The 27,949-nt window shown below is 48.1% G+C and overlaps 1 protein-coding gene across 2 annotated transcripts; it reads left to right on the forward strand.

Annotated features, from left to right (window-relative positions):
- Positions 1–138: 138 nt before the first annotated feature.
- GTF3C2 (general transcription factor IIIC subunit 2) lies at positions 139–27,107 on the forward strand. Of its 2 annotated transcripts, XM_058668143.1 has the most exons (19): positions 139–229; positions 12,653–12,926; positions 13,073–13,394; positions 14,314–14,599; positions 17,740–17,834; positions 18,179–18,256; positions 18,399–18,497; positions 18,880–19,107; positions 19,280–19,391; positions 19,589–19,697; positions 20,924–20,949; positions 21,102–21,231; positions 24,228–24,372; positions 24,461–24,622; positions 24,776–24,863; positions 25,111–25,239; positions 25,459–25,611; positions 25,754–25,861; positions 26,085–27,107. In XM_058668143.1, exons 2-19 carry the CDS (start codon positions 12,677–12,679, stop codon positions 26,301–26,303), a joined length of 2,739 nt encoding a protein of 912 aa, XP_058524126.1. In that variant the 5' UTR covers positions 139–229; positions 12,653–12,676; the 3' UTR covers positions 26,304–27,107. The 2 variants fall into 2 exon arrangements, with proteins under 2 accessions (XP_058524126.1, XP_004582733.2); XM_004582676.4 differs by lacking the exon at positions 139–229 and having other exon boundaries at positions 12,338–12,926.
- Positions 27,108–27,949: the final 842 nt, after the last annotated feature.

The raw sequence follows: 27,949 nt of genomic DNA on the forward strand, positions 1-27,949 counted from the left end.
CGGCGCAGGTGTCCACCTCCCCGGCGGGCACTTCAACTCCCAGAAGGCCCCGCGCGGCGGCCGACGCGCCCACGACTCCCGACCGGCGTCGCGTGTTTACCTTGTGCACGGGGCCAGGGGGGCGGGAGAGGAAGGCAATGAAGAGCAGCTGCGGGGTTTCGTCATAAAAGCGCGACCGGGCAGGCGGCGCCATCTTCGAACTTGGACTTCCGGAAGGACTTTGGCAAGGGTGAGTGTTACCGCAGCGGGGTGTGCGGGGTTCCCCCCACGTATTCCTCGTCCCCTTCTTTCGCCGTAGCAGTAAAGATCTTGGGAACCGGCTTCTGGCCCCGCTCTCCCCGCCCTGCGCACTCTGCACCCTGGCGGCTCCCGTAGGAAACCATCACGCCCCCACCTCCCTCACCCAGGCCGCCGTGTGCATCCCCCCCCAGCTTTTCTCTGCAAGCCGCAGGACTCGCCCTTTCCCCCCCAACTTCGCAGCGTCCGTTATGGGGGCTGCGCTACTATCCCTTGCACCTGACCCACCCACAGGGATCCCGAGTCTGAGGAAAAGCCCGCGGTTCGCCTCTGCAAAGCTGACCCCCTGACCAAGGCTAGGGAAGGGCGGACCGTGGCCTGCACCACTGGGGACGGGCCAGTCTCCTCTTTCTGCCGTGTCCCAACGTCTTCCTCCCCGAGCGGCCGCTAACCCCGGGGGTTGTGCCCCGCGCGCTGCAACCCCATTGGCGCAGCCAAGGGCCAGTTGTGTTTCCGGTCTCGTCCTTTGATGCCCGCGGCAGGTTGGCTGGCTGCTGGGGAAGCTGAAGGGGCGACCGGAGCACCCCCAGAGGTAGTTCGCTTTGTTGGAGGAGAGGAGGGCACGCTTCTTGGCCCCAGCGGTCTATTGTTACCACACGTTTCAGTCGGTCCTGTTCCGTTGTCATTTTTTTGCCGTGCTTGGTAGATTTTCCAAGTTGAAAGGCATTTGTCTCTGATACGGCATCTTGGTTAAGAGAAAGCTACCATTTGGCGTGGATGTTTGGCGGTCGTGGTTCAGATGTTGCTTGGGATACCCAAGTGTCTAGGTTTGACTTAATCTTCGTGCTAGTGCGCACCAGGGCGGCAGCAGATGTTAGTTCAGTTACTTGGATCTCTGCCATCTGCGTAGGAAACCCAAGTTCAATTCAGGGTCCCAGCTGTTCAGAAGATAGTTTAATTTTCTTTGTCTCTCTTCCTCTCCCTCACCTGTTCACGTTTACTCACTTCCTCTCTATTTCAAATAAAAATAAATAATGAAAACAATTAATCAAATGAAAATGCTCATTTTTGCACCATTAAACTCAACTTGCGCTGGGGCTGTTTAGCCTGATGGTTTAAGACAACTGTGTCCCATAGCCTAATTAATCCTTGCCTCCCGTTCACACTCGCAGCTTGCCTCCCATATCCTGCTGCTGCAGACCCTCGAAAACAGCGAAGATAGTGCAAATAGGTTTGTCCCTGCGCCACAGGGGAGCCGTGGGTTGAGTTCCCAGCTACTGTTGGGTCCTGACCATTAATTGCAGACATGTTGGGGGGAATGAACCATCAGATGAACCAGTTCATGTTCTGTCTTTCCGCTTCTCAAATAAGTGAATAAACTTTAAAAAGTCATTTTGCATGCCACCAGTTAATTGGCAGATTGCTTTTCCTTGGCTGAGAAGGTCAGGCTGGTAGGCTGGAGCAGCAGGAAACCAAACAGATTAGGCTGTTAACCAGCACCACCCCCCCCCCCCAGCCTCCCAGGAGGTGTGTGTCCTTGGAGAGGTGCAGTCAGGATTTAGTCAGTAAATGTTCAGGCATGATCGCTGACCTGGCAGCTAACAGGTTCTGCATACAGTTGTGGACCAGATGGGTCAGGTTCTTGTCTTGTGAAACTGCCAAGGAATAATGGCACAGCAGTGACTACTCCCTATCTCCTACTCATGAAAACTCCCTGGGAACTAAGGTGCTTCTCCTAATTTCCAAAAATAGAAAATATAATATTTATGAGAAAATAAGAGACTTTATTAGTGGAACAGAAAATGTCTTGAAAGAGAGTTTCTAGAAACTAAAGAGGCAGAGAGCTTTGATCCACTGGCTCCCCTTGCACGTGAGCCAGGGACTCAATCCAGGTCGCCCCCACGGGTGGCAGGAAACCCAGCCTTTTGACCATCACTGCTGCTTCCCAGGATCCTGGATGTAGGATGCAGTCGTCTGAACAGCCAGGCTAAAGGCCCATGCAAATTCGTTTTTGTAATATAAGCCAGGGCCCAGCGTGATAGCTCAGTGGCTAAAGTCCTGTCCTTGCACTTGCTGGGATCCCATATGGGCATCAGTTCATGTCCTGGCTGCTCTACTTCCCTTCCAGCTCCCTGCTTTGTGGCCTGGGAAAGCCCTAGAGGATGACCTAAAGTCTTGGGATCCTACACCCACATGGGAGACCTAGAAGAAGCTTCTGGCTCCTGGCTTCGGATCAGCTCAGCTCTGGCTGTTGCGGCCACTTGGGGAGTGAACCAGCAAATGGAAGATCTTTCTCTCTGTGTCTCCTTCTCTGTAAATCTGACTTTCCAATAAAAATAAAGAAGTCTTTAAAAAATGAAGATAAGCTGATGCTATGAAGATTGAGACATTTTACTCAAAAATTAAAAGCTTCAGTTTAGTGTTATAAGCACCGTTAAAAGAGAAGTAGATATAAAAAAAATTTGCACTAAAAGTAGCAACTCCTAAAGCTCAATAAGGGGAAGAAAGAATCCCTATGGAAATACAGGGGAATTATGTGTGCAGGTAATTCAAAAAAGTGTAGGTGTCCAAATATAAAAAGTTTCTATAATTTTGAGGACAATGCAGTTGAATATAAGGAAACATCGTATATATCAGATTGACGAAAATAAGCATTATCAAAGGTGGTAAAATGAGTACTGATAACATGGTTGGTGGGCGTATAAGCAGGTTTTCCTTTTGGTGCATTATTGGGCAGTACCTAATAGATTTTGAGCCTAATGGTTGGGATGTCATTTGGGACACCTGCATCCCATGTCAAAGTGCTTGGGTTCAAATCCTGGCCCCACTTATGATTCTAGCTTCATGCTAAAGCAGCGCAGGTTGATAGCAGGTGGTGGGCCAAGTGACTGGGCCTCTGTCACCCAGTGAGAGACTTAGGTTGATCTCCCTGTTGTGATCTGCTTAGCGCTCCCACTGAGTGCACTGGAGAGTGAACCAGTGCGTGGGAGCTCTTTACCTGCCTCTCAGATAAAATCAATTAATTAATTCAGCAAAGTAGAATCTTTCAAAATATGTACATCCTGCAACTGGCACAATAATTCCACTATCAGATGATTATTCTAGGAAGATGATTTCTCACTAATAAAGAAATCTATAGTAGGATGCTCATTGCAGCATTTTTGCAATAGTATTGTAACATTATAGGGGAATACCTAAATAAACTACTTTTATGGAACATTCTACAGCAGTTAAGAAGAATGAGATTAGGGTATGTTGATACAGAAAGTCTTCAGGGCACACAGAATTCTCCTAAATGATATCTATCTAGTTAATGACCTGTTAACACACACTTCTTATTTCCTCTATAAGGCACACAGACAGATGCCCTTGGTCCTGAAGCTTGTGTCTTTCTCCTATGGACCAGTTCACTCTGCTCCCATCAGCTATATTCTGTGCTTGCCGAGTTGTATTTGTTACCATATATATGTATATGTATATATGTATACACATATATACATACATATACACACACACATATATATACAGTCTGCTGTACATACTGGCAAGCATGGGAACCAGAGCAGGGGCGAGCCCAGTGAGGGTTATTTTGGGGCACTCCGACTAGGCTGCGGTTCCCACTGGTTTGTGTGAGGGCCAAGTGTGTGCTGGGCAGAATCAGGCTAGACTACAGCACCCGTTGGTTCCAGTGGAAGACAGGGCTGAAAACAGAACTGACCCAATTGCAACCATCAGTGATTGAGACGATGGACTGTGCCGGGCCCTGTATTGGCAAGTACACACAAGAATCTGGTCTAGGAACCCAGCGCCATGGCCTAGCAGCTAAAGTCCTCGCCTTAAGCGCACCAGGATCCCATATGGGTGCTGGTACTAATACCTGCGGCCCCACTTCCCATCCAGCTCCCTGCTTGTGGCCTGGAAAAGCAGTCAAGGATGTTCCCCTGCACCCATGTGGGGGACCCGGAAGAGCTCCTGGCTCCTGGCTTCAGATCCACTCAGTACCGGCTGCTGTGGTCACTTCGGGAGTGAATCAGTGGACAGAAGATCTTTCTCTCTGTCTCTCCTCCTCTCAATATATATATCTGACTTTCCAATAAAAATAAAATAAATCTTAAAAAAAAAAAAAAAGCTGTAAGCCAAGTTAAAAAAAAAAAAAAAAAAAGAATCTGGTCTGAGATCACATCAGACAAAGTCCCCAGTTGAACTGCCGGACTCAGAACCCTGACCATGAAGAGAAGTGCAGGTTCCATGGTCTGCCATGGAGTGTTTGTGTCAGAGCTGAGCCTCCTCAGAGGCTTAGATGGAGCAGTGGAGAGCATACCCTGGTGCACATGGAGGATATGGCAGTCTGTTAGAACCTGCAGAGGATACCCGGCACCACAATAGAGGACAGAACAAATCAATCAGCTACCCTAGCCATATGTTGGCAGTGAAAAACTGGGCAAATGGAGACTCTTAAGGTGCACTATGTCAGTCAGTGGATTCTGCAGTGACTTCATCGTGCTTGGAATGGCGAGATTGGCAGCAGTTCATAACTGCTGAACCATCAAAACCACTTGAGCAAGATCCTCAGAGCATGCCCCACATTGGGGACCAGGGATGGGTGGGAGGTTGGGTGAGGTTTCTCCCTTTATCTCCCTCTTTACTCCAGATCACAGAAAAAAGAATGTGGAAATAATAGTCTTTAAAAAAAAAAGATTTTAAAATTTTTGTTGCAAAGACAGATATACGGAGAGGAAGAGAGACAGAGAGGAAGATCTTCCATCTGATATTCACTCGCCAAGTGGCCGCAACGGCCAGAACACGGGTGCAAGGTCCCAAGGCTTTGGGCAGTTCTTGACTGCTTTCCCAGGCCACAAGCAGGGAGCTAGATAGGAAGCGGAGCTGCTTGGATAAGAACTGGAACCCATATGGAATCCTGGCACATTCAAGGCAAGGATTTTAGCTGCTAGGCCACTGTGCCAGGCTCACCATATGTATGCTTTTTAGGATTTATTTATTTTCATTGGAAAAGTAGGTTTACAAAGAGAAGGAGTGACCAAGAGATGTACCCTCTGCTGGTTCACTGCCCAAGTAGCCACAACAACTGGAGCTGAGCTGGTCCAAATCCAGGAGCCAAGAGTTTCTTCTGGGTTTTCCAAGCAGGTGTAGGGTCCCTAGGCTTTGGGCCATCCTCTATTGTTTTCCCAGGCCACAGTCAGGGACCTGGATGTGAAGTGGAGCAGCAGGGAGACAAACTGGGATGCTTGTGCATGCAAGGCGAGGATTTAGCCAGTGAGCCATTATTCTGGGCTGGTTCCCGTATTATTTATGTTAAGATTTTTATTGGAAAGTTAGATATACAGAGATGAAGATCTTCCATCCGTTGATTCACTCCCCATGAGGCTGCAGTGGCCAGAGCTGTGTGACAATTTGAAGCCAGGAGCCCAGAGGCTCCTCTGTGTCTCCCATACGGGTGCAAGGTCCCAAAGCTTTGGGCTTTTCTTGACTGCTTTCCCAGGCCACAAGCAGGGAGCTGAATGGGAGTGGCGCTGCTGGGATTAGATCCATATGGGATCCTGGCATACTTGAGGTGAGGACTTTAACTGCTAGGCTCCCACACTAGGCCTCCAGTTCCCATTTATACATATACCTATATATATATATATATATATATATTTTTTTTTTTTTTTTTTTTTTTAAATAATCTGTACATAGTTGATTAGGGCACAAAGGGTCAAGGGCTATAGGAAAATGGGTAAAACCATTGTTTCCACATTCTCTCCCTTTGTTTTTTCCTGTATATTGAGTATGAGTGGAGGTAAAGGGAGAAACCCCACCCAGTTCCCCGCCCATCCCAGGGTCCCCAATGTGGGGCATACTTCGAGGGCACTGCTCAAGTGGTTTTTGGAGTTCAGCAATTCTGAATTGCTGCCAATCTCACCGTTCTAAGCACAATGAAATCTTTTCAGAATCTACCGACTGACATAGTTCACTTTAAAGTCTCCATTTGCCCAGATTTTCACTGCCAGCATGTGGCTGGGGTAGCTGATTGATTTGTTCTGTCTTCCATCCTCTCTTGTGGTACCAGGTGTCCTCTGCAGGCTCTGATGGACTGCCATATCCTCCATGTGCATCTGGATATGCCGTCAACTACTCTGTCTGAGCCTCTGAGGAAGCCCAGCTCTGACACATGCACTCCACAATCAGACCATGGAACCTGCAATTTCCTACATGGTTGGGGTTCTAAGATCAACAGTTCAGTTGGAAGGATACCCAAAGAAACTTTGTCTGAGGTGATCCCAGACCTGATTCTTGTGTGTGCTTGCCAGTACACGGTCCGGCACAGTCTGTCGCCCCAATCAGCTAATGCACATACTGGTGGTTGCAATTGCTGGTCAGTTCTGTTGCCATATCTTTAAAACTGTCAGTTTTTTGTGTGTTCAAATGCTTCATGTATATATTTAATCACAACAAAAACATTTTAGTATGACATAAACTTTATTAGAACTGGGTTGAATTTGATCAGTACCCTTGGAACATGCTCCACATTGGGGACCTTGGGATGACATTGAGTGACTGTCCCACATCCGCAGGTACTGATGCGGTTAGGGTTCTGGGTGCAGCCTTTTCCATCTTTCTCTCCAATCTTTTCCCAGATATAGGAAGAAAAAATTGGAAACAATTGTTTCATCCACTTTCCCGTATTCTACATTTCCCACCCTAATCAGTGGTCCACATGGACATACATCCTTCTCAACTATGTAAACATCATCAAAATGAAATTAAAAAAAAAAAACTGGGTTGAAACTTGGTGGGTATGTACGAGTATAGAAGTTTTGTAATTCTTTGTTCTGTACATTTCTATTTTGTATCAACTATAATGTTATGAAAATAATTCTTAAAATAAGCTTAGTTGAATATTTTACAAAGTCAAAAAAACTGAGTTTACAAAGAGCTGTCAAATAGGTGTGAGCAGGACAACTGTAAAAGACAGGAAAATTGGCACAACTTTAGGGTTACTCCATTTGGAGTGCTTTTCAAGGGAAAGCATGGTCATCAGTGTCCATGCTGTTGGGAAGCTGAAAAGGAGCCCAGGGATTAACGACACAGCGATGACTGTTGGCTTCAACTTTGATGATGAGTTGGAGGGGAATATCCTAGTTAGGATGTAGCAGAGAAATATCGAGGGAAGAATTCATTCATAAGGTGGCTGAAAAGGAAAAACATGGTGGTTGGTGGGGGGACCCCACAATAACTTCATGGGTGTGTGACGATAAGAACATGAGCGTATTGAGGAGCTGTTTGGAAGGAGCCAGCCGGAGAGGACAGTTACGACCTTGGTTGTCAGGAGGCAGGGGAAGGGGGCTGGAGTGGTCATAGAGAGTGGGTAAGGGGTTCAGGTGCAAGAAGGGTCAGCTCACTTGATAAGAAATTAAAGCATTTCCCATCCAGGGGGTTTTGGGTTTTGTTCAGAAACTGGAAGCAGAGTCATCGCAGAGAACCAGAGGATCGGGGATCCTCTGAGGAGAAGCACTTGTGAGCAGCCCAGACAAAGGAAGCTTGCTGGTGCTGGGTAGTCCCATGTGTGCCTAGAAGTTAGATGCAGGGTTTGGCACTGGCCAGTCAGTCCTATGGAACAAAAGCTCAGAAGAGGGGAAGTTCAGAGTGTCAGCAAAAATCAGATTGAAATGAGGGAACCTCCGCTAAACAGGATTGGGCTAACCTGGGTGGACATTTGGGAGACCCAGGGAGAGTGGATTCAGGTGGCTGGCTGGAAGATCGGGGGGAGTCGTTGAGCATTGTGATGGAAGCTGGTGACCAGATGGAATGTCTCCGTGGTTTGCAAGTTGAGAGGTTTGGGGTGATCACAAGGTGCAAGAGTGTCAGGGAAGGGAATAGCGGGGATAGTTTGTCTAACTCTTAGGAGGAACAGGGTTTTTACAACGGGGGAAAGACTGTTGGTCTGAAAGTGGCATTGGAGAGAAGTTGAGACACTTGTCCTGCTTCCTACCGTTAGGTAAGTGGGATGTGAGAGTATGAGCAAACCTTGCATGAGAACTTAAAAAGCTGGAAATTGCATTTCCTGGAGGTTTTTATCCTTGCACCTAAGTCTCTGAATATGATTTAAGGTTTGCAAATTAGATTTGGACCCAGTTTTAGCGAGGAGAAAGGCAGGCAAGGTAGGTGGCGTGCATTCTGTTTGTGCAGATGGCGGCGGTGTGCAATTCTAGATTGGCAGCCAGAGAAGTCGCCTCTCCTGCGGTCAAGTCCCTTTGCAGTTTGTGCAGTGACAGCTTGTCTGTGGCACCATCAGCTGTGGCAGGGGCTCTTTAATTCAGCAGGTGGCTGCCCGCTGTGGTATAGGAGAGGCCATCGGATTCTGCAGCCAGCAGCTGTAGGAGCCGCTTCCTCCTGTGACAAGCAGTTGTTCCGGAACAGCTTCCCCACCCCCATCCTCCTAGTGCTCCCGTATGGGAGTTGTTGGAGTCCCCTGGAAGCCTTGGTCAAAGGCAAAGCACTGGGCCCAAGCAGAGTTTCTGATTCCATCGGTGTGGAGTAGGTGTTGCAGTGGCTGCTTTTTTGGGACTGCTCATGTGAGCTGTTAGGTGGCCTGCGGGGAGTCCCTTTCCACTTGAACTGACTTGAGAGGATTCTGTTCTGGGGAGCTCTACCCTGAGCAACAGAAAGGTCAGTAATTATCTGGACCTTCACTTGATCTGACAGTGACTAAAGGGAGCTAGTTCTGTTTCCTAAAGAATTTGCTTTACATGTTTTGAGGCTATGTTAGGTGATGTCTAAAGGTTATTGGCGCGTATAGCTTTTATATGATTTGAAATTTAGTTCATTGTAAATTGCTGTTTTTCTTCCATTTGATATTTTTCCTCTGAATTCAACTTTGGTGAATTCAACCATCAAAACTCCTGTTTTCTTTATGCTTAATTTGTGTATTTTCATGACTTTGCCTTCAACTTATTTCTTCATTTTTGGTTTTAAAAACTGAATAATTGACTTTTTTTTTAAAGATTTATTTATTTTTATTACAAAGTCAGATATACAGAGAGGAGGAGAGACAGAGAGGAAGATCTTCCGTCCAATGATTCACTCCCCAAATGAGCCGCAACAGGCTGGTGCGCGCCAATCCGAAGCCGGGAACCTGGAACCTCTTCCGGGTCTCCCACATGGGTGCAGGGTCCCAATGCATTGGGCCGTCCTCAACTGCCTCCCTAGGCCATAAGCAGGGAGCTGGATGGGAAGTGGAGCTGCCGGGATTAGAACTGGCGCCCATATGGGATCCCAGGGCTTTCAAGGCGAGGACTTTAGCTGCTAGGCTACGCCGCCGGGCCCTGAATAATTGACTTTTTTTTCCAAGTATTCTAATCATTTATTTCGATTATTGGTTTTTTTATTAATTATTTTGCATTAATGAATAATTGACTTTTAAGTCCACTTTGTTTATTTAAATGTCTGAATTTAGCATATATGTTCTTATGGTATAGTTTGAATATCTTCTTTTCTCTTTTTAGTTGTTTCCTTTATTTTAGATCCTTTGTTGTGGTCTTTTAAAAAAATTCTCTGATTCTTTATGCTGAATATTTTGGGTAGAATAAAGAATGATTTTTTAGTTTCATTAAATATCTGAATGTTATTGTATATTTTTCAGTTCATCAGTTGTAGAAGCTAAATTAAAAGACTTTTTTTGGTTCATAGTCTTTTTTTTTTTTTTTTTAAGATTTTATTATTATTGGAAAGCCGGATATACAGAGAGGAGGAGAGACAGAGAGGAAGATCTTCCATCCGATGTTTCACTCCCCAAGTGAGCCGCAACGGCCGGTGCGCGCCGATCCGATGCCGGGAACCAGGAACCTCTTCCGGGTCTCCCACGCGGGTGCAGGGTCCCAAAGCATTGGGCCGTCCTCGACTGCTTTCCCAGGCCACAAGCAGGGAGCTGGATGGGAAGTGGAGCTTCCGGGATTAGAACCGGCGCCCATATGGGATCCCGGGGTGTTCAAGGCGAGGACTTTAGCCGCTAGGCCACGCCGCCGGGCCCGGTTCATAGTCTTTTTATGTTTGGGGAACTTTAAAAATTCCAAGTTAGCATCTATTTTATGGCTCTGGTTGCCATGGAAGTCTGAACTCAAAGTTTGCTTTATTAAATGCTTATTGCCAGTCTTTTCGTTACCACTACTTCTCCATTAGAATATTCTTTGTATCGATTTATCTCTCTGGGTTAGGTTTTCAAGTGATTTTGCTTGGGGTGTGAAGAGATATTTGGTACCTTTTTTGTTTGAAGGAAGGGTACTTTCATGCTGTAATTCCTAGTAGGTTGCTTGCTCACAGTGACATCCTGTCTCTTGTTGTATGAATGATCTCTCAGTTCAGTGGAGAATTCTCTCAGTCCTCTTCTTTTCTGCATTTTATGCCAGCAGGTATTTCTGAGGACTCTGAGGCCAGTGGATTTTTTTTTCTGTAATTTTTTCTTTGTAACAGACATGTTTCTTCAGCTGTGATGTTTCTTTTGGATTTTTTTTTTTTTTTTTAAGAGTGACAGAGGCTTCCTGCCCAAATGGCCACAGCAGCCAGGGGTGGGCCAGGCTGCACCCAGGAGCCAGGAGCTCTGTTTAGGTCTCCCATGTGGGTGGCTGAGACCTTCCCAGGTGCGTTGACAGGGAGCTGCTTTGGAAGTGGAGCAGCCAGGACTCCAGCTGTGCTCTGATAATGGAATGTGGGACACAAGTGGGGCACCTGTTGCACAACCCCCTTTTTATTTTCAAGAAATCTCTATTTTTTTTTTAATCATAGAAGAGTTTCTTCTTTTCAATTTTTGAAGTTTTTTCCTTCCTTTTTTTAGCTTCTTGAGAAGCATCAATTATTCATGTTAGTGTCCTACTTTCTCTTTCCCATCTGTCAGCTTCTCATTAAGCACTTTTCTCCCTGTGCAGTCTGGTTTTCTCAATCCCGTCCTTCGTGTCACTGCTACTTTCCCGCAGTGTCATTTCTGTGTGTTTATCCTGGGGTTTTCTTTCACTCTGGTTTCTTTGTGACTGCCCGCTCACTTTTTGAATTGCCATTGTTTTATTCCCTCCAGACCTCTTTATTTTGGATTCTATAGTCTCCTTTTTAAATTTATTTTGTTTGGTTTTGGTTAGAAATGTCCTTTGAAAGGATATCTTTTACATTTGTTACTTTGTGTTACTTTGTGTTCCAGCCTCTTTATTATTACTATTTTTGAATGGAGTAGCTCTGTCTTGGGTCACTAGTTATTGAGGAACAATGTGAACAGAGTTTTACTTACCTGGACTCTGCTCTGTTGTTCCTTTAGCATAGAAGGTGCCACTGTGTCCACAGCACTTGGTTTAGCATTGTTAGAGCTTGTAAGTCTGCTTATGGTAGCTTCTTCCGGAGGGCAGCTGGGAGTTTTACTTTGCATAGTTGTCAGTGGAATTTAGAATAGCATACCTTTCCACTGCGGCTACCGAGTCCTTTATCCTTCAGGCTTAGACAGAACTGTGGGGATTCCTTCCTGGGGTTTGAACCATATCTGCCTTTGTCACCAACACGCAAGTTAATCTGACTGAGAATGCAGTTCTCGCAGGGCCCTGGGCTGCTCAGGCTTTGACTCCATGGCCAGTGTTTGATTTTTATTCGTTTACTTTGGTCCAAGTTAAGTTGCACAGCTGACTTTTTGGATGTAGAGAAAAAAAAATTGCTGACAGGCAAGTCCACCCTTTAGTGTGGAAAAGTTCTCTTAATGGGATTCCTCAGTTGTCTTGTAGCCACCTCAACCTCCCCAACCCTGGTAAAAGATGGAATTCCATGTTCCTTAATAAGTCTGTTCTTGGTGTAGGATTTACAGATGAATGTTAGCTCTATAGACAGCCCCCTGCAGTTGGGTCTAAATTTTCTAGCTTCTGCCAGCCATGCTTTACAGTTTGTTTGTTTTAGGTATCTGGCACTCTTTCCTAGGTACATAATAGCTTCTTCTTTCTCTCTCTCTTTGAAGGGCGAGAGTGTGTGTGACTTGTTTCATTGGGTTTCAAAAAGAGGTGGAGAGAAATTTGTGTGCATTGATGACAATGGCCATTCAAAAAATGCTTGAAGATTGAATTTAATGGATATACAGCAATGTAGTGTTTGGCACATAATGAACACTTAATAAATGGCACTGTTATTATTTGTTTACTGTCTTTTTTTTTTTTTGGTGATACAGAAAGTGAGTTCCCTGAGGGCAGCCGTCATGTCACATTAAGCAGTTTCTAAAAGTGTCTGATATACACAGTGCTTGACAATTACCATTGAAGGACTGAGTGAATGATCATTGAATTTGGGTTTGTTTCTGTTGTGAGAGTGTGGGGAAAAAAGACAGACTAGAACAAGATCTGAGTGACTGTGAAAGGCTCCTGCCTCCTTCTCATTTGTGTGTCTCCATATGCAGGGACAGCCGTTTTGGGGGGTGCCGATGGATACCTGCGGGGTCGGCTGTGTTGCCTTGCGGGAGGCCGACCCCGTGGGGACCATGACTGTGGGCGACTGTCCTGGACAAGAGACCCTGAGCCAGCTGGATGTCAAGGCCTCTGCGGAAGCGACCAGTGCGGAGGCCTCTCTGGAGAACGCGCTGCCCACGCCTCTGTCTGGCTGTGAGGACTCCCCTGAGGAGATGAGGCACCCCGCCGGGCAGGAGGGCCTCTCCGGCCTGTCTACGCAGCCAGGTACGCGCCTTGTCTGCCTGTCTCTTTGTGTCCCCTGGGGCCTAACCGAAACCAAAAGGAGCAGATTGAGCTCACAGGACAGCATGATTACTACAAAGAGGTCGGAGCACTACTCCTGTCTCACAGAGCCATATTCTTCTCTACAGATCTTTCTTCAGAGTTGTCCAAGGTCTCAAAGCCCAGGGCTGCAAAGCCTGGCAGGAAGAAAGGTGGTAGGACCCGGAAAGGCCCCAAAAGGCCCCAGCTGTCAAACCCTCCACCAGCCCCACTGGCTCCTGGTCTCTTAGATCAAGGTGGCCCTCTCCCTGCCCCTATGCCTAAGAAGCGAGGGCGCAAGTCCAAGGCAGAGCTACTGCTGCTGAAGTTGTCCAAAGGCCTGGAGCAGCCAGAGTCTCCGCCCCCGAAGAGACCTCCCGAGGACTTTGAGACCCCTCCTGGGGAACGACCCCGCCGGAGGGCTGCCCAAGTGTAAGGATTCTGGGGTGCAGCTTGGTGGAGGTGGGCTGGGGAGATGGGTGTTAAACACTGCTCAGGTAGCAGGTAAGCGGGTTGGGAGACGGGTTTTGGATGCAGGGGCCCCTTCAGCTCTTAACCACAGCCGCCTCCATGATGTGTGCTGCTGGCTGACTGAGCCTGTGCTCCATCACATGATTTGCATGTGGCTTTCCCCATGCCTGGGGCCTGTTGATACTGTATGTGCGCTTCCACTCTCTTCCCTGGCCCTATGTGTTCTGGTCTGTGCTGGAGGGAAAGGCGAGTTGGGTTTGGAAATCAGAAGGCCTAGGTTGAGATTCCTCACTTGTGGTCTGAACTTTAAAAAAAAAAAAGGTGGGGGGGGTGCTTTTTTTTTTTTTCTTTTTTCATTTCTTTTTACTGGAAAGTCAGATACACAGAGAGAGGGAGAGACAGAGAAAGATCTTCCATCCGCTGGTCCACTCCCCAAGTGGCTGCAATGGCCAGAGCTGAGCTGTTCCGAAGCCAGGAGCCAGGAGCTTCTTCTGGGTCTTCCACGTAGGTGGAAGGACCCAAGGCTTTGGACCATCCCCAGCTGCTTTCCCAGGCCACAGGAGCTGGAAGGGAAGTGGAGCATCCAGGACATGAACTGGAGCCCATATTGGATCCCGACAGATGCAAGGCAAGGACTGTACCACTAGGCTATCATACCAGGCCCTTGTGATCTAAACTTTTCTGGGATTTCCACTGAGCTTCCCTGAGATTTCTGTTTTCTTTTACCTGGCAAAGAGGAGGCAAAGGAGAGAGGGAAGCTAATAGCTGGCTAACACAGTTCCTGGGAGGATGCAATGAGATATGAGTCAGACTAGTCTGAACACGTGGGTTTTCAGTGAGGATTCGCCAAGTGTGGTTCTGACTCTGCCCTGTCCCACAGGGCACTTCTGTACCTCCAGGAACTGGCTGAAGAGCTCTCGACCACCTTGCCAGCCCCAGTGACCCGTCCTGAGAGCCCCAAGGTGAGCAGCCCCAGCACCCCGAAGAAGAGCCCGCCGCAGGCTGCAGATCAAGGCGGAGAAGAGGCAGAGAACACCCGGCAGGATGAAGACTTCATCTTCCAGGTTGAGGCTGAAGATGGGGAAGAGAGTGAGGCCCCAAGTGAGAGCTCATCGGAACCCGAGCCTGCAGCGCCACGCAGCACCCCAAGAGGATCCACCTCTGCTGTAAGCTAAATGGACAGGAAAGTGAATGGGGAAATAACAGTGTTGTTGCACGGGCAGGGGGCAGGGTGCAGTCAGCATAATGTCTGGACAGATGGCTCTGGCGTGGATGGCCAAAACCAATGAGATGAGAAAGGAGGGCTAGCGTTAGGACAGCTGGGGTATTAGGGACACTCCAGGAGGGTTGTGTTCACTCATGTGTTGGCTCTGTTTCTCTGCTGAGAGAGACAGAGAGGTGTGAGGCACAGGGTACTCTGCTGGATATGGACCCAATGCCAGAGGCTTTGAAGGGTGGCTCAGTGGCTGGGTGCGGCAGAGGCCTGATAGCTCAGGTCTTGAGGGACCAGAAGTTCCCTGCAGAGGACAGCTTTCTCAGAAGTAGAATGCTCATAAATAGCATTGCAGCAAGCAAACGAAAGGACCAAGAGCAGGAAGAGCCAACAAGGATTGCTTTTGTTTTTACATCATGATAGGATATGCATAACGTGAAATTAACCATTTAAATTGATAACATGGCATTTGATTCATCTACAGTGTCATGCGGCCATAACTACTATCCATTTCCAGAACTTTTTTTGAAGTAGAAAAATAACAGGGGGACCAGCATTGTGCTGTAGCAGACAGAGCTGCTGCCTGCAATGCCAGCATTCCATATTAGCACCGCTGATCTGTATTCCTGCTGTTCCATTTCTTTTTATTTGTTTTGAAGATTCATTTATTTTTATTGGAAAGTCAGATTTACAGAGGAGAGACAGAGAGAAAGATCTTCCATTCACTGGTTCACTCCCCAAGTGGCCGCAATGGCCAGAGCTGAGCTAATCCAAAGCCGGGGACTTCCTCCAGGTCTCCCGTGTGGGTGCAGGGTCCCAAGGCTTTGGGCCATCCCTTACTGCTCTTCCCAAACCACAAGTGGGGAGCTGGAAGGGAAGTGGAGCATTTGGGATATGAACCGACACATGCAGGGTGAGGACTTCAGCCACTAGGCCATCGTGCTAGCCTGTTGCTCCACTTCAGGTTCACCTTCCTGCTAATGACTTGGGAAAAGCAGTGGAAGATGACCAAGTGTTTTTATTGCCACCGCGTGGGAGACCTGGTTCAGGCCTGTGGCCCCTGACTTCCATTTGTCCCAGACCAGGCTGTTATGGCCATATGGGAAATGAACCAGAGTATGGAAGATACTTCTCTCTGTTTCTCTCCCTCTCTCACTGCCACCCTCCCCTCTCTTTGCTTCTCCCTCTCCCTCTATATCTGACTTTCAAATAAATGGAATCTTTTTCTTTTTTTAAAGATTTACTTATTGTTATTGGAAAGACAGATATGCATGGGAGAGACAGAGAGGAAGATCTTCTGTCTGATGATACACTCCCCATGCGGCCGCATCAGTTGGAGCCAAACCAGGAGCCCAGAGCTTCTTCCAGGTCTACCACATAAGTGAAGGGTCCCAAGGCTTTGGGTCGTCCTCGACTGCATTTCCAGGCCACAAGCAGGGAGCTGGATGGGAAGTGGAGCAGCCAGGATTAGAATCAGTGCCCATATGGAATCCTGCCTCATTCAAGGCGAGGACTTTAGCCACTAGGCTAACGCACCGGGCCCAAATAAATGAGGCCCCTGCATTGTCTCAGTTGCTGCCTATCATGCTGGCTTTCCATATTAGAGTACCAGTTTGAGTCGTGGCTGCTCTGTGTCTGAACCAGCTCCTCCCTAATGTGCCTGGGAAAGCAGTGGATTATGGATGGTCCAAGTGCTTGAGCCCCTGCCACTCCCATGGGAGATGTAGATGGAGTTCCAGGCTGCTACCTATTTGGGGAGTGAATCAGAAGATGGAAGATGTCTTTTTCTTCCTCCCATTCCCCTCCAAACAAATAAATCTTCTTAAGAAAGGTTTACTTGAATTATCATCCATCTTGACGCTTGAGTGTTCAGTGTTCCTTTAAACGCTGACTTAAGGTATGTGAGGGCCTGGTGTCCCCATGGCCCAGAGGCACTGCAAACCCAGCGTGTCAGGAAGTGACCCCAGCTCTCCCCTGCCTGCCTCCCAGCAACCCTCCCAGCCCCATCACTGTCCCACATCCCAAGTTCAGAGCATCAGGCTACCAGGTTTTTGTTTTTACTTGTTTTGTTTTGTTTTGCTTTGTTTAGCTAATTTCCATTTAAACTAGAAACTTCAATCATTCAACTCCTTCCTCACCCCGTCCTACTCCAAGTCCTGCTAACTCTCACAAGCTCTGAAGTCTGCCCCCTTTCTTCACTGCTTGATGCAGGGCCTGACCACTTCCAGAAGAACTGAAGTTGTCTTCTAACAACTGAGACAATGCAGGGGCCTCAATGCAACTTTTTTCCCCCCAGAAAAAGGCAGAGTTAATGGAATAAATTCATGATGGGCAAAATATCCAGTATACAAAGGCTATACTTTTTCAGATTCTTTTACTGATTGCCCCTGGCTTGTCACAACACTGTATGAGTCTAGTAGTTGTAGAAAAGTTGAGTCAAGTTTACATTTACTGAGATGTAAACAAGACCAGCAAAGATACAGATGGTAGGCTAGGAGACTACCAGGAGTGTATGTGCAGGCTGGGAAGAAAACAGACCATCTGGGGAGTGGGAGCAACAGCAGACATCAGAAGAGGGTGAGCCTGGCAGGGAGGGACTCCCCACAGGGTGGAGAAAGCACTGTGGTCAAAACCAAACTTTTTTTTCTTCCTTCCTTTCTTCTTTCCTTTTCCTAAGATATATTTATTTCAAATAGTTAGCCAAGAGGGATAGAGAAAAACCTTACATCTGCTGGCTCACTCCCCAAATGGCCACAGTGGCTAGTACTGGGCCATGCTGAAGCCAAGAACCACTTGGATAGGGACTTGGGCCATTCTTTTGCTGCTTTCCCAGGTGCATTAGCAGGGAGTTGGATCAAAAGTAGAGCAGCCAAGACGTGAATTGGCATCCATATGGGATGCTGGCATTGTAAGGGGTGGCTTAACCTATTATGCCACAATGCTGACCCCAGATTATGATCTTTTTAAGCTGCTGATAGGTCAGTATTTGGAGGGTATATAATGCTACATAAAAGCTGGAAAAGAGAGCTCTCTCTGGGGATTGTTTCCAGTCTAGAAATTTCTTTCTTCTGTTCTCTTCAATTTGACCCTCAGAAGCAGAAGCCTCACTGCCGGGGAATGGCGCCCAATGGCTTACCCAACCACATCATGGCTCCTGTGTGGAAGTGCCTCCACCTCACCAAGGACCTGTGAGCCCCGGGGACCAGAGGCAGAGGGCGGTGGGGAAGTCCATGCACAGCCTTAAAGGGCCTGGGGAGAGATGGACCCACAGATGGGCACAGGGGATGACTGGTTCATTACCAAAAGATGTTGCTCCACAGGCAAGAGCTCTGGAGCTGTGTAGTGCAAATTAAGTAAAACGAAAAGTTGGTTTCACCATCGTGGCAGCCACAAATCCCGGTGCCCAGTGGCTGCCAGCCTGGTAACAGTGTGCAGATCCTCACAGAAGCTTGTGCGGGCAGAGCTGTCTGGAATCCTGCTCCTGCTCCTGCTCCACTGATGTCTCATGTCCACTCCTCTCATGTCTCTCTAGCCGGGAGCAGAAACATTCCTACTGGGAGTTTGCCGAATGGATCCCTTTGGCCTGGAAGTGGCACTTACTTTCAGAGCTGTAAGTTGGAACAGTGTCCCTAATGGCCAGAAGGGGGTGACACCAGAGATGCAAGGGAAATAGGAGACTATGGATGTGTGGTGAGATTCCTAGGATGGGGGAAGTTTCCAGATTCATGCTGTTCCCTTTGCCTTCCCCCCAGCGAAGCAGCTCCCTACCTGCCCCAGGAGGAGAAGTCGCCACTGTTTTCTGTGCAGCGGGAAGGACTCCCTGAAGATGGCACACTCTATAGGATAAACAGGTGAAGATGCACCCCAACCTCTCTTTCCTGGTGCCAAGGATCGGAGTCCTGGCTAGGAGCTATCCGCCCTCTAATTTGTAGTGCTTGGTGCTGTGAACCAGATGGAGGGAGACTGGGGAGCTGTAGGGGTGAAACCAGTTTACGAGGTTGCACCTACTCTGGTAGAACTGGCTGGGTGAGCCCTAGCAAGAACACTGCAGGAGACCAGAGTGAGCAAAGATGGACTGGCAGACTGGGGGTGGATGGAGGAAGACAGGGGTGGCCAAGGGTGTTCTCCCCTGCAGGCTGTCCTGGACGGACGCTTGACTTCAGGTGAAGCACCTGTCCTGTCCTTGTTACTTTATTAACTCATCTCCTCATCTCATCTCTGACTTTGCTCTAGATTTAGCTCCATCACAGCACACCCCGAGCGCTGGGACGTGTCCTTCTTCACAGGCGGCCCACTCTGGGCTCTGGACTGGTGCCCTGTGCCAGAGGGGGCAGGAGCCTCGCAGTATGTGGCCCTCTTCTCCAGCCCTGACATGAATGAGACACACTCACTAAGTCAGCTTCATTCGGGCCCTGGGCTGCTACAGCTGTGGGGTCTTGGAACCTTGCAGCAAGAAAGCTGGTGAGGTGGGGCTGGGACACTGCCATGGGTGGGCGGGTGAGGGGGAAAGAACAGAGGTTGGGCAGGATGGAGAGGAGGGCCTGGGCTGAGCTGTGAGCCAGGGAGCACGGCTCTCGCAGCACCAGGCTCCTCCCTACCCACTGTCCACAAATATATTTTTCCCTTCCCCCAGTCCTGGCAACAGGGCCCACTTTGTATATGGCATTGCATGTGACCATGGCTGCATCTGGGACCTCAAGTTCTGCCCCAGTGGAGCATGGGAACTTCCAGGCACCCCTCGGAAGGTACTCACCTATTGAATGCGGGATGGTCTCAGGACTTGGAGCCAGGACAAAGAGTCCCTGGGAGCTGTCAGGAGCCAAAGGAAGGGAGGTTGGCGTGTGGCCAGTGGAGTGTCCTGGTTTCAGGGCTGCGAGCCTCAATGGTTTTCTGGGAGGTGCCTGCAGGCAGCCTTCCTCAGCTGGGTCTGTTTTCCCTCCAGGCTCCCCTCCTGCCCCGGCTGGGTCTCCTGGCTCTTGCCTGCTCAGATGGGAAGGTGCTGCTCTTCAGTCTACCCCACCCTGAAGCCTTGATGGCCCTGCAGCCTCCAGGTGAGCAGCAGAGGCCAGAGCGAGGCCTGCCTGTCCATCTTCCCGAAGTCCTCTGTTGCAGTTCCTAACACAAGGCCTTGCTCAGTTTCCTGCCTCTGTCCTGTCGGGCTTTTATGCCTTTACTCCTGGGCTGTCTCTTTTGCAGTTTTTTATTGCACTCCTTCACACATTGCACACTCAAGGGACAGAGAAACAGAGCTCCCAGCTTCCGGTTCACTTGCCAGAGTCTGGGGCATCTCCAGGGACCAGAAACAGTCCAGGTCTGCCATATGAATAACAGGAGGCCAGCTACTAGAGCCATTAATTGCCTGCAGTGTATATTGGCAGGAAGTTGAGGTCCAACAGAACCAAGACTCAAACCCAGGTGCTCAGATATGGGATTCGGGTGTCCCAGTGTGTGGCTTTTATGTCCCCTTCCCCATTCTCTCATGTCTCAAGATTTTCCCCCTTTGTGCCACCATGAATTGGCTGTGTAAAAAGCTACTAAAGGTTGATGCTGACACATAGGGCTGGTCCCCCTGCCCTGCCTCCCTACCAGGACTCTCCTGCACATGCCCACCCCAACACACACACTCAAGCACACATCCTGTTGTGTAGAGGAGAAAATCTGAGCTGACAAAGAGGAAGGGGTCAGGGAAAACAGTTTCTCTGTGTTGAATTTATCTGTTTTCAACAATCTTGAGTATTTAAGAAAGTGACACCTACGTTTGAGCCCTGCTGGTGCACATAGCGGTCCGGTGCAGGGGGTGAATAGAGGAGGGGATAGAAGTGAGTTGCAGGAGGTACATCCAAGTCCTCCAAGTAATTCAACAGGTGTTGAAGAACGGTGAAGAGCAACAGGTGCATGAGGTGGCAGGTCTGAATAAGGGGTAGGAGCAGTGCTATCTGCTTGTTTGGACAGGGGACAGAACATGTTTCTTTGGGAATACAGGGATGATGGGAAGGGAAGGTGCAAGTGGATAATGCAGGAGAAAAGAGGGATACAGAGCAAAGTTCTGGAAAAGGAAAGGATGAGAAGAGAGCAGAGGCGGCGTCAAGCCGCTCTGATAGGAGCAACAGGAGGAAGGAAGATGGGGACAGATAGACATGGGTTCGCAGGCTTGATGGCAGAAAGAGAAGGTCAGGGAAGGTCCCTGTAGAGGGCAGAGCCTGGCCCGAGAGCAAGGTCTGGTTAGGAGTTCCGTCCTCAGGCCCACCACATCAGCTTCTGCTCTTCTTCCTCACAGATGCAATGAAGCCCACCATCTATAAGGTGAGTGAGGAACCTGCTACCCTAGCTGAGGCTCCAGCTCCATGGAGCCCCACCTCACTGATCCATAGTGAGTCTCTCATCTTGGTACCTTGAGATGGCTTTGAGCCTGTTGCAAGCAGTGGGTTTCCTAAGCTTCTCTTATGTTTCCACAGGTGCAGTGTGTGGCAACCCTTCAGGTGGGATCTATGCAAGCCACAGACCCCTCTGAGTGTGGGCAGTGCCTTAGCCTAGCCTGGATGCCAACCAGGCCCCACCATCACCTGGCCGCTGGATATTATAATGGTAAAAACAAACAAAACATAAGGGGACCATTTGCTCTTTGCTGCTATGCTTGTTTTTTGGCTTCTTTTTTGCTTCATTGTACATTATATACAGTAGTAAGCAAGGTAAAAATATGCCAAGAAAAATGTCATAATTTTTCTACACAAAAATCATATAAGTAAATAAGCGTAATTCCATGCATGTATCTATGTAGTTAAACTAAAAAGATTAAAGGCAAGAATTGTGGAAAAAATGGGTTTTCACTATATAAGCTATTTTAAATTAAAAAACATTAAGAATAATAATTTTAAATTAAAAATGCTAAATGTATTTGTACTTTAATTAAAGATGAGTAAAAGACTAAAGTCAAACTGAGAAATTCGCTAAACAGTAAGTGTCGCTTCCCATTAGTATTATGTTTAAGATTAGAAGGTGGAGGGAGATGCATACATGAGCATTGTGCAGTGGCGTGGAGTGATGAGGTGGTGATGTCTTTGAATGGCAGTGTTGTCTTTAGGCAGCACCAGTAGACTGTGTACTGCAAAATGAGGGAATGCATATGCTTACACACCCTCCTGTATCATCCCTCTCTCCGTGTGCTGTCTTTGGGTGATGCTGTTCTTACACTGTCAGGGAGCAGGCTACTCGATAGTGTTCAGCTGTCGTCATTCCTACAGTTATTTAATGACTGAGTAATGTCTCCACTTGTCTCAGTTTCCTCCCATGCTGAATTATTTATATTGCTTAGTTGTCAGTATGTTTTTTTTTTCCTAGAGAAACCCGAGGATGTCATATTCCTTGAGTTTATGTATAAAAGAGATTAAGCTACAAATAGTTTCCCCAGCTATTTAGATTTTTATTGTTATTTGTCCTTTGTTTTTAACACAGTTGTACGAGAATACTTTAAAAATGTTCATGGGAAATGGACTTACAAAGAAGTTAAGGGATGGTTATTGTGGCACAGGAGGTTAGGCTACCACCTGCCACACTCGCACCGCATAGCAGAGTGCAGAGTCCTGCACCTCTGCTTCTGATCCAGCTTCCTGATAATGCTGTCTGGGAGGCAGCAGATCGTGGCTCAAGTGCTTGGGCCTCTACCATCCATGGGGGAGATCTGGATGGAGTTTCAGGCTGTTATTGTCCATCTCTCACTGTTGTGAGAGACTTTGTGTAGTGAACCAACAGAAGAAAGTTCTCTGTCATTCTACCTTTCAAGTAAGTAAATAAATAAATATGTTTAGATGTTTACTTTAGTGCAGAAAACTTTGTGGTTTTTTTTTTAAAGATTTATTTTTTTATTGGAAAGTCAGATATGCAGAGAGGAAGATCTTCCATCCATGGATTCACTCCCCAAGTGGCCACAGTGGCCAGAGCTGAGCCAATCTGAAACCAGGAGCCAGGAGCTTCTTCTGGGTCTCCCACGAGGGTGCAGGGTCCCAAGGCTTTCAGCTGTCCTCTCCTGCTTTCCCAGGCCACAAGCAGGGAGCTGGATGGGAAGCAGGGCTGCCGGGATTAGAACCAGCAACTATATGGGATTCTGGCACGTGCAAGGTGAGGACTTTAGTCGCTAGGCTACCACACTGGGCCTGTGCAGAAAACTTTGAAATACATGCAGAAGAGAGGTCTTCAGAAAGTTCATAGCTGGGACCAGTGCTTTGGAGTAACAGGTTAGGGTGCCACCTGCAGTGTTGGCATCCCATGGTCACTGGTTCTAGACCCAGCTGCTCTACTTCTAATCCAGCTCCCTGTTGATGCTCATGAGAAGGCAGCAGAGGACGGCACAGGTGCTTGGCCCCTACACCTATGTGACAGACCTGAAGGAAGCTCCAGGTCCCTGACTTCTGTCTGGCCCAGCCTCAGCCCCTTGTGGCCATCTGGGGAATGAGCCAGGGGATGGAAGATCTCTCTTGCCTCCTCTCTGTCTCTACCTCTCCCTTTAACTTTGTCTTTCAAAAAATAAATCAGAAAAAGAAAAAGAAATTTTAAAAAGTGGGATTAAAAATGTTTATTTGGGTCCAAAATTTTTTAAACCCATGCATAGCTTTTTCATAATTCATATCTATTAACTTTTTAAAAAACAAATTATTTATTTGATTGGGTCTGGTACAGTAGCATAATGGCTAAAGTCTTCACTGGGATCCCATATGGGCTCCAGTTCATGTCCCAGCAGCCCTGCTTCCCATCCAGCTCCCTGCTTATGGCCTGGGAAAGCAGTTGAGGACGGCCCAGAGCCTTGGGGAACCCTGCATCCACGTGGGAGACCGGGAAGAAGCTCCTGGCTCCTGGCTTCATATCAGCTCAGCTCTGGTCATTGTAGCCACTTGGGGAGTGACTCAGCTGATGGAAGATATTCCTCTCTGTCTGTTATTTTTCCTGTGTTTGCTTTTCCAATAAAAATAAATAAAATGTTTCAAAAAAAAAAATAAAAAGGAAAGAAAAAGATCTGGTGGATGCAAGGCAAGAACGTCAGCCACGTGTGTACTGCTCCATTTCTGATCCAGCTCTGTGCTTCTGGCCCTAGAAAGCAGTGGCGGATGGCTCAGGTTTGGGGGCCCCTACGCTGATATGGGAGACCTGGAAGTCGTTCCTGGCTTTGCACCAGATCAGCTCAACTCTGGCCCATAGTGGCCATTTATGGAGTGAACTAGCGGTTGAAAGATCTCTCTCCCTTTATTTCTCTCCCCTAGTATTGCCTTTCAAATAAAAAAAAATTTTTTTTTAGATCCCTTATATTGATTTACTTTGGTGTAGAGGCTAGCTACTATGTACATTTAATCTGTTGCATTCAACCACAGATTACAGATTAAATGATTAGCTTTGTTAATAAAAATTGGGACTAAGATATCTGGTTAAGAGCCTTTTTAAACTGTGGAGTATTGAGTAGCTAATTGTAATTCCCAAATTATTTCATGGTATATCAGATCTGAGGACAGGAAATGGTCTTAGGGCCCCGAGAAAGAAATTAGAACAAGGAAGAGAGAGCCTGCCTTTAATACCTACACACTGTGTCCCTTCAGGCATGGTGGTTTTCTGGAACCTTCCCACCAACTCGCCTCTGCAGCGGATACGGCTCTCAGATGGCTCCTTAAAGCTCTACCCTTTCCAGTGTTTCCTGGCCCATGACCAGGCCGTGCGTACTCTTCAGTGGTGCAAAGCCAACAGGTAAGTGGTAGGAGAGCTGTGGCGGGGAAGGGGAAGACCAAAGCAGGCTAGCTCTTCTGTGTTTTCATTTGATCTCCTGTCTTCTCAGCCATTTCCTAGTCTCTGCAGGGAGTGACCGAAAAATCAAATTCTGGGACCTTCGACGACCGTATGAGCCAATCAATTCTATCAAGCGCTTCTTGAGTACAGAGCTGGCCTGGCTGCTCCCCTACAATGGTGTCACTGTGGCTCAGGACAACTGCTATGCCTCGTACGGCAAGATGGAGATTGGAGCTCTGGGTCCAGGCCTTGGGGTTGGGGTGCATCATGTGCTGGGTTATTTGGTGCAAAGGGACAGTTCATTGGGATACTTTGGATTCTAGAAGGAACTAGGGAAGAGAGATTTTTTTTATTTCTCTTCCAGTTACGGACTTTGTGGGATCCATTATATTGATGCTGGTTACCTTGGTTTCAAGGCCTACTTCACTGCTCCTCGGAAAGGCACTGTCTGGGTGAGCCTCTCTCTTCTGCATTTCATGGGAAAAGGCTCATTCTCTCACTAGTGATCAGCAAAAGGCAGTAGTTACGGGCAGAAATAAGAGAAAATAGGCATGTGGTAACTGTACCATGAAGGATATGCGTTCTGTTTGATAAATTTATTTTTGTGTGTCTCCCGTCATATTATACAGTCATTTCCAGTTCACAGAATTATCTATATGAATAAATGAAAGAATGAGTGATGCTGTTTCTCCCTATTAGAGTCTTTCAGGATCTGACTGGCTTGGGACAATAGCTGCAGGAGATATATCTGGGGAGCTCATTGCAGCCATCTTGCCTGACATGGCACTGAATCCGATAAACGTCAAGCGACCTGTGGAGCGAAGATTTGTACGTATATGAACACCCAGCAGCAGCACCAGCTATTGAATCCTCCACCATATGGCCTCCTAACTCCTCCTGTAGCATCTAAATTAGTACGAGGTCTCTCAGCCTTGATGTCAAACACCACCACCACCTTCTGCTTGAAGTCCTTTTACCACCATACCTTCTCTTGCTCTTGTTCTGACTCCAGCATTCCAGATCCTAACATCCCGGTCTTCTTTCCAGCCTATTTACAAAGCGGACCTGATGCCATATCAGGACAGTCCTGATGATCCAGAGCACTCCTCCACCTCATCTGGGGTCCCCGATCCTCCCAAGGCACGAACATATGCTGAAACTGTCACCCATCACTACTTACTCTTTCAAGATACAGATTTGGTAAGTTAAGGCCAGGAGCACAAGTGTGGCATTAGAAGAGGTGAGCTCTCCATATGACAGGGAATCCTCAGGGGTCCCGGCACAGAGATGTAGAACTAAAGAGCCACTTGCTTCCTCCTCCTGTCCGCCCGCCCCCCGCCAGGGTTCCTTCCACAACCTGCTGCACAGAGAGCCGATGCTGCGCATGCAGGTGGGAGAGGGCCACTCTCAGCTCTGCCTGGACAGGCTGCAGCTCGAGGCCATTCATAAGGTAAGCTCTTTGGCTCAACTTCTGCTTTTCCCCCGACTCAGGGCTGTGGTGAGTGAAACTGGAGGGAAGCAGCCTGTTAACCTTTTCCTCATGCAGCGGCTTCCCTTTTCTCTGCCGCTCACTTGCACACAGTCCTAGCCTTTCGATTGTGGCCCATTTCTTTGCTCCCACAGTGGGCTTGGTCAATCATGAGGCATTTCTCTGTTTTCTGTTCTCCTCACAGGTACGTTTCAGCCCCAACCTGGACTCCTATGGATGGCTGGTATCCGGGGGGCAGTCAGGGCTGGTTCGGATCCATTTTGTCCGTGGACTCACCTCCCCTCTGGGCCACCGTATGCAGCTGGAAAGCCGAGCCCACTTCAGTGCTATGTTCCAAGCCACCTCTCCCCCGAAAGGGCCTGGCTTCCCTTCAGCCAGCCACCGCCTTCTGCCAAGTCCCTAGTCTTGGTCCAGCAGGAGTGACTATCAGGATCAAGTGGCCCCTGTGCACAGAGCCATAGGACCTGGGGCCCTTCTGGACGGTGATGCTGCTAGGCCTGACCTTGAGGCCTGCCTCCCCAGGACTCTGTAGATCCCTCTCCTTCCACAGACTTCTGCGGGCACAGTTCCCTGTGGGGATAGGGGTGGGGGCTCTCCTTCCACAAAGGCGCCTCAGCCTACAGCTATGGCTCACAGGCAACACTCAGGCCTGACTCCGGCTTGGGAGTCAACTTGCTCATATTGAGCACATTGTGAAGGGGGTGAAAGCTAAGTAAAGGTACTGGGTGTTTTTGAGACCACTTGTGAGTGGTGTTTGGAGAACTGGAAAGGGTGTCCTCATGAAGGCTGCTGTCGGGCTGTGCTCCAGGATCCATCGTCACTGCCTTCCCCCGCGTCCTCTGTAGTGTAGCCAACACACAGGCCTGATGGGGTGGTGGTCACGCACGGGCCTGAAGCTGCCTCTAGCACCTTGAACTGAGGACCACCAGCGACAGTTGACCAGGAAAGTGGCAGCTCAGCCCTCACACCTCCTGTTTGGGGATCTCCTCCCAATCACTAATCATCTGGCCCTACTTGAGCACTCCCAGTCACCTTTTTGAAATCTTTCTTTATATCAAGTCAGAAAGTAAATCTCTTAATTTTACTCATGGGTGTTAGAAAATCTAGCCATTCTCCCCTGTAATTGCCTTTTTAAGTATTTAACAATAGCTATCATGTGTTTCCCAAGACTTTCCTTCTCTAGATTAAATATCTTCAGTTACTTCAACCATTCTTTCACACGTCATTTTTTTTTTATTTGAGAGGCCGAGAGAGGGAGATCTTGTCTGCAAGTCCACTCCCCAGATGCCCTCAGCAACCAAGGCCAAAGCCAGAGGGTGGGAATGTACTCTGTGTGGGTGGCAGGAACCCCACTATCTAAGCCATCCCCATTGCCTCCCAGGGTCTGCCTTAGCGGGAAGCTGGAGCCAGGAATGGAGCACCCACCTAGCCCCCTGATGTGGAATGCAGGTGTCTCAGCTGCTAGGTTAAATGCCCCCTCCTTCCCGATACTACCACATTGTTAACTGACTGGGTGACGAGGCCAACTCAGCTGACCACAGTACTGCCTCCTGGGTAATGGCAGACCCATTAACCAGGAACAGGAAAACTGCAGTCTCTCCAGAAGGGATAAGCAATTCTTCAGGTAATGTCTGAAAGTATCCACTTTTTTTTTTAAGATTTATTTATTTTTATTGGAAAGGAAGATTTACATAGAGAGGCAAAGGCAGAGAAAAAGATCTTTCATGTGTTGATTCACTCCCCAAATGCCTGTGTGGCTGGAGCTGAGCTGATCCGAAGACAGTAGCTTCCTCCAGGTTTCCCACACGAGTGCAGGGTCCCAAGTCTTTGGGTTATCCTCCACTGTTTTCCCAGGCCACAAGCAGGGAGCTGGATTGGGAAGTGGAGCAGCTGAGACACAGATTGGCACCCATATGGAATCCTGGCACTTTGTAAGGTGAGGATTAGCTAGTTGAGCCATTGCGCTGGGTCTTATGACACCCAGGAATACAGGCTAGGATTTGGAGGGAGATAGAAGTCCTTAGGAAATGGGGAAACAGACAACCAGCT

The sequence above is a fragment of the Ochotona princeps genome, chromosome 8, assembly GCF_030435755.1.
Source record: "Ochotona princeps isolate mOchPri1 chromosome 8, mOchPri1.hap1, whole genome shotgun sequence".
In the NCBI taxonomy this organism is placed as follows: Eukaryota; Metazoa; Chordata; class Mammalia; order Lagomorpha; family Ochotonidae; genus Ochotona; species Ochotona princeps.